This window comes from Apium graveolens, chromosome 7, assembly GCF_009905375.1.
Source record: "Apium graveolens cultivar Ventura chromosome 7, ASM990537v1, whole genome shotgun sequence".
NCBI classification, from domain to species: domain Eukaryota; kingdom Viridiplantae; phylum Streptophyta; class Magnoliopsida; order Apiales; family Apiaceae; genus Apium; species Apium graveolens.
The window spans coordinates 5,248,815-5,255,588 of NC_133653.1; the positions used below are offsets into that span (position 1 = coordinate 5,248,815).

At 34.1% G+C, this 6,774-nt stretch overlaps 1 protein-coding gene across 1 annotated transcript; it reads left to right on the plus strand.

The window, feature by feature from the left end:
• The first annotated feature begins 3,045 nt into the window (after positions 1–3,045).
• On the plus strand, positions 3,046–6,383 carry LOC141670561 (uncharacterized). The gene is made up of 5 exons (XM_074476471.1): positions 3,046–3,241; positions 3,320–3,415; positions 4,254–4,379; positions 5,567–5,606; positions 6,065–6,383. Exons 1-5 carry the CDS (start codon positions 3,128–3,130, stop codon positions 6,136–6,138), a joined length of 450 nt encoding a protein of 149 aa, XP_074332572.1. The 5' UTR covers positions 3,046–3,127; the 3' UTR covers positions 6,139–6,383.
• Positions 6,384–6,774: the final 391 nt, after the last annotated feature.

Genomic DNA, 6,774 nt, shown 5'->3' on the forward strand with positions numbered 1-6,774 from the left:
AGAAAATTGTCTCTTTTAATTTCTGCTAAGATGTCTGCAACAATAGCTTCTCTTAGCAGTGGGCCAAACATGCTCTAGAGCAAGATCAATTTCTAGACAATAACATTAGAATGCGTTAGAATGAATAAACATTAAGAAGCAAATGCAGAAGAAATTGGCAATACAAGTAAAATGTACCTTTTTATCTATTTGATATTATAGTCCAATCCTTTATGTTAGACTCCTTCTATATATTATAGAGATTCCACATGAAAAAAGATCAGTTGTCCTTATCTTCCACACTAACCACTGCATATGCTAGAGGAAAAATCTCATTGTTTCCATCCAATGATACTGCTGATAGGAGTACACCCCCATAATTCCCCTTCAAATGGGTTCCATCAACCCCAATCAGTGGCCTACATCTTGCTAAAAAGCCCTTTCACATTACAGCAAATAATATAAAGATTGTATTAAATAACAACTGCCTTGGAATGCTTTCAGATTCTGTGAAAGCAAAGAATGCTTTGGAATCAGGATATGTTGCACATTTGATCTTCACATATCCTGCTATGTGTCCATATGATTCATCATGGCCACCAAATAGCTTCTTAACTGCAAACTTCTTCATTGTGTACATGGAGGACTGTTTCATATACACACTATATCTCTGAAAAAGAAGTTCATTCAATGCCTTATCCGCGATATTCAGATTAGCCCTGATATCCTTCATAAATTTACCAGCTGCCCATTTAACATTGGATATGGGGTTATATGTTTTTAAACCCCTACATCTGTGAGTAGAGGGGTTTATCTTCTTTATAGCCCAAGTGATTCCATCTGCAAGCCTGCTAGCAGTATTCTCCATCTACAACATGCTGCCAAACATGTAGCTGTGTATCTCCCATTATCAGCCTTGATAATAGTGATTGCAAATCTGTTTTGGATGCAGTAGTCTTTCAATGTGTCCTTGAAGTGTTCGTATCCATAAAAATCATTCATGGCTTCAAAATAATCTTTCCAATTTATGTGTTTTTATGGATTTCTTCATTCTTGTATAGTCTCTAGTAGTAGTTCTCATCATTGTCATCATCAAAAAAATCCATCCATTCATCAGCTTTCCAGTTGTCCTTCACTTTAAGTATCCAGTATTATCTTCCTCATCAGAAAAACCTTGATCCATTTCTTAATTCTGTGTAGCTTCAACTCATCATGAGGAATGTCTTCTTCATAAAAATTTACCCTTCTTTTGGAACTTTTTCTACGTTTACTACTTTCCCCTTATTCAAATATAGCTTCAACATCATCAGTAGGAAATTCAACTGCACTTAACACTTACTTTGTTGTTGATAACCCTTTCCTTCTGGATGTGATCTTTGGTATTTTTTTAGCAAACAAGGACTGGAAGTGTTGAATTCTTAGCCTTTATTGTCAAAATATGGGAAAATTTAGGGCTTCTCCTGGGCTTAAGTGCTTGAAAAGCTGTTTTGGGAGAAGCAGGTGGTGATGGTAGAATTGTTTGAGATGGTATAAGTACGAATTTAGGTATTTTTTTGGGTTTATTTTCCTTGCTGGTTTTTTTTGTTTTGGATTGGAGGGGTTCATCATCAGGCACTCATGTATCTTCAAGATCATCAAGGGATGAAAGATCATCAAGATGACCCGAATCACCTACTTTGCTCATATTTTCAGCTCTTCTTCTATAGTTCAACACTAACTTATACAAGGGATCTGGTTTCACCACGGTTCCAACCCAAACTATAATCAACTTATCGGGGATTCTTTCATACATTAGGAGCAAATCTTTATCAGTTATTAGTTTTCTATGGTCCATTTTCTACACATAAGTAAAGAATGTAAAATGATAATTCAACTTCGTTTCTAATCTTTTTGCTTCATCCTCGTACTCAATGACAATATCAAGTAAATTAGATCTCTCTACATTTACATTAATATCCAACAACTTAAGATTTCTCCAATTAAACCTCAAAATCCTGGTATCGTCACCCTTTCTACAAATCAAACACACACTCAGTATATGAATATGCATATGAAAAAACACAAATGAACATACATACGAACAAGTAAAATACAGATCGTTTACGTTTATATGCTTACATACACATACACATGATTATATATATACATACGCTTCAAAAAATCATGCACCGATGATACTATTTTTTGTACACATTCATACAGCTGAATCGAAAACATACATGCAACTTCAATTAGATGGAATGATTGTGATGGTGTTAAAAGATCCTCTTTATCCCTCTTTCTTCTCTTTCCCCTCGAACCCTAGCTCAACATCTATTTGAACCCGTATGTTTAGAAGACTCGATCTATCGTTTCATTTTTCATTTATTTAGTTTTTGATTCTAATATAATTGTGGTTTTAAGATTAAAAATAATAAAATATATGTATTAAACGTTTAATTAACGTTTTCACTAACAAAATGACGTAATTAGCTTAATAAGTTAATTTGAGGGTACCGTACGTAAGACCAAAACATAAAATAGCAACATATGGAAAAGTCAATTCCACATGCGCACCAATGAAATTTCCATTAATTTTTTTGAATGAAAACTTACCGATAATGGAATACTAACTTTCATTAATTGTAAATTGATTGTATCCTTTAATAAAAAAATTCACATTAATTTTATTCTTGCTTTAATTTAATAATTTAAAGAGTTAAGTATTATCAAATATTTTATTTAAATAATTATAAGGAAGAAAAGAGGAAGTTTTTCTTTTCATTTTGAAAAAAAGTTTTCTTTTCATTTTGAATTTTTTTTTCATTTTAAAAAAATAAGAAAAGATTTTAACTAAAAATAATAAATATAACGACAGTTAAATCTTGATAAAATAATAATTGATAAAGTAATAAACTCGTTAAAATAATAATATTTTTTGGTCCCCATATAACAAACACGATGTATTTTTACCCATAATAAGTTAAAATAATATATTTTTTTCACCGCAGCGGTATTAGTTTTAAATCCGGAGTCGAACCCAATTCAATTCTTCCGCGACCATCTTATTGAACCGACCCGAAAATATAACACTCAGAACCAAACAGGCGTCAATTTAAATATTAAAATTTAGGGTTTCAACATTTGAAAATCACAAATTAGTAAGAAGATGAATCACAAGGCAGTAGATAATCTCCTAAATCTCTTCACAATTGCAAATCACGATCTCAATGTTGTTGAGAATCGACTCGAGAAAGAGTTTCAAAAAATATATCCCCAAAATGTAATTTCTCAGCTCTTTCCTTTTGAATTTGTTCAATTGTTTGTTTTTTGTGTGTGTAATGTATGTGTGTTTTTGCAGGCGAATCCAATGGAGCTGGTGTCTCGGATAAAGAAGATAGAGGATGAGTTGGTGTTTCTTAAGCAAGAGTGTGGTCACTTACTTGCTGCCAAACAGGTCTCTCTCTCTCTCTCTCTCTCTCTCTCTCTCTCTCTCTCCCTCCCTCCCTCCCGCTCCCTCCCCCTCTCTCGCTCTCGCTCTCTCTCTCTCTCTCTCCCCCTCTCCCTCCCTCTCTCTCCCCCTCTCCCTCCCTCTCTCTCCCCCCCTCTCCCTCTCTCTCTCTCTCTCTCTCTCTCTCTCTCTCTCCCTCCCTCTCTCTCCCCCCTCTCCCTCGCTCTCTCTCTCTCTCCCTCTCGCTCTCTCTCCCTCAATCTATCTCTCTCGTCTCTCTCTCCGTCCCTCCCTCCCTCCCTTCCCCCCCCTCTCTCTATACTGTGTGTGTTTGTGTTGTGTGTGCTGTGTTGATTCCTTATTGGTGTACTATTTGTTAGTAATTTGTTGCAAATTGTAAAAAAGTAACCCAGATTAGTTAAAATAAGGTAATTCAATCAGGTAATGTCAACATATTAGTGTAGTGATTCAGTATAATCGAAACAACCAAACACATAGAGGATTCAGTGATTTCTATTAGATCAGGTTTGAGTTGTTGGTAACTTAAAATTTAAGTCAGTTCTTTATAAGAAGTTTAATTGTGTCTATCGATGATGTCCAACATCCATTCTAGGAGATTTGGACAAGTTTGCATAGTTTGTTTTAATTAGGATCGATTAGTTAGAAGTTTCTTAAGAGTCAAGTATCAGTCCAAGAGTTTCAGATACATTTCTCTATATACAATATGCTTGCTTATTAGTGGTTTCTAACGTCTCAGCCATCAAGTTGATAATACGTGGTATTTTTATCTTTTATGTTGCTATACCATTGAAAATGTTTAAGGTTTTGCACAATATACTTGCAGGATTTGATTGACAAGGCTCGGACAACTCTAGTCGGTAACAGATTATCAATACAGCGGTTGCAAGCATCTACAGGTGTTCCTGTCACGAGTGATTCTGATGATCCTGCATACAATAACTTCAACCAGGTAATATTTATATATGCCGACGGCTATGTATGAGTTGAAGGATATTATTTGGTTTGATTTTGTATAGTCATTAATATTAGGCTTAATTATAACTTGAACCTTAAAGTATGATGTCGTGTACACATAAACCCTTAAAGAAAAAACTCATACACTTGAACCCCTAATGTACTGAATGTGTATATCCTGACCCTTGCTCCAATCAAACACTCCTGAATCGTTAAATGTCACATTTTCAGGCACGGTATTGTGGCTAGAAAATTGTTTTTTCTCTTCAAAGCTAAATTCCTTTGTTTGGCGGGATACGGACTTGCAACTTCGGGGTGAAAAAACAATTTTCCGCCCCCAATACCTAGCTCAAAAATGTGACATTTAACGATTCAAGAGTGTTTTGTCGGATCAAAGGTCACGATGTACACATTTGTTACTTAAGGGGTTGATGTGTATGAATTTAAACTTTAAGGGTTCATGTGTACAAAACGTCATACTTCAAGGTTTAAATTACAACTTAAGCCTTAATATTAACTTTATTATGTATGATAAACATAGTCTTCATACCCCAGAAGACCTTGACCAGTTCAAATTTGCACGTTTTATGAAATGAACTTGTAGCATTTTGGAATCTGCTTATAATCCTGATAAGTTATGCATATGATTGTTGATTAGTAACAGATATATACCGAGTTACTTATATAAGAGTCAACTTGTTGAGGAAGCTTTATTGTAATTGGCTTCTGGCTTCTGTTTGGACCTCTGTGTCACACTATCCCCTGTTGATCTATAATAATTTAATCAAATTATTGAGCTCAAATAATCTTTTAGCAAAATTAATAATGAAAGCTGCCTATATACAGAAGAGAATGAAAGGATTTAGTAACCATCAGTTGTGTCCACTAAATTGCTTTTTACTTTTTTGTTGTACTTAAAGGTTGTCAATATTCCAAATGGTGTCTAAAGAAATTGCACCATTTGCCAGCAAGCAACCTAAATTATAAATGGCGAGGTTTCTGTGAGCTTTACAAAATCAGTATTGTGTAGCTCTGGTATTTTATGGTGCATTGCATACCAATGCAAGCAACCAGCCCTCGCTATATATCTTGTTCTCTAATATTTTTATTACTTCACGTGGAACATCGTTTGCCTGGATATATATTAATATATATTATGTAACTCAACCTTTTGCTTTGCAGATCATTGACGAATGGACAGTACAAGTTCGGTCCAAAATGGGTAAGTAAACTAGTTCTCCTGTTAGTTAACATATAAAACTTTAACATGTGCAAGTGCAATGTAGTAGATGGGGATTTATTGCTTGAAACGTAAGTTTTTGAGAAATTACAATGCTACAGCCTACAAAGTGATAGTTCTGATAATAACTCATAAAGCTAGAAAGTAAAATTAGCACAGTCTGTGCCCTGAGGTGTGCTTATGATGGCCCTATGGGAGAAGATATATTCTGTGTTTGCGAGGCATTTCTTACTAATTTTGATCAATGTATAAGTTAAAAACCTCCTTGTCATTGGCATTGCTCGGTATTTTCCATAGATTATTCGCAGTCTCTTGTTCAAAGATATGAAAATGTATCTAGAAATTTGAAGGTTTTAAGTGAAAAGGGCAATATGAGATATGGAAAATTGGAAATGTTATTTTTTTGTACTTACAATTACAAATGTATTGCTTATATACAGGTGATGATGAACCTGATTCAGGATCGGAGGATATTAATCAGAAGCTGTTCTCAGCAATTGTTCAAGGAAGTTAGATATGGCAAAGAGTTGGAGACAATGTTCCATTTGACATTTTAATGTACATCCACACCTTGTTTTTTACATAATCAAACTTCTGGTTTTACTTTAAATAGTTTGAGACAGCGTTCAATTTGACATTTTATTGTGTACATCTACACCTTGTTTCTTAAATTATTATGCTTCCGATTTTACTTCAAGTTCATGTAAAAGCCAATATTGTAAACAAGTGGTAGTATTATATCCAAGTATTATTTCATGATGTTTTCTCGTGTGCTCCATTTGAGCTCGGAAACATAATTTGCAGATGTGCATTATAAAGTTCTGTTATCACTCTCTAATTTGACCATTGCCTTTTGTTGCTTCCAAGAGCTCCCATCATATTTAGATCAGATCATAATATCCAGAGTAAAGATAGAATCGCAAATTTATCTACACTAGTTAGGATCCCTTGGTTACTATAGTAATCATACAACAAAGTGTTGTATTAGTGAGATGGGAAAATCAAGCAACATGTTAGTTCGTAAAATATATTATTCAAACAACAATTTAAAAATAGTTACATTAAAGTTAATAATTAAATTTGACCTGGAACAAAAATTAAGTGTACATCATGTAATTTTTTTTAACACAAAATCTTAACTAATCATGAA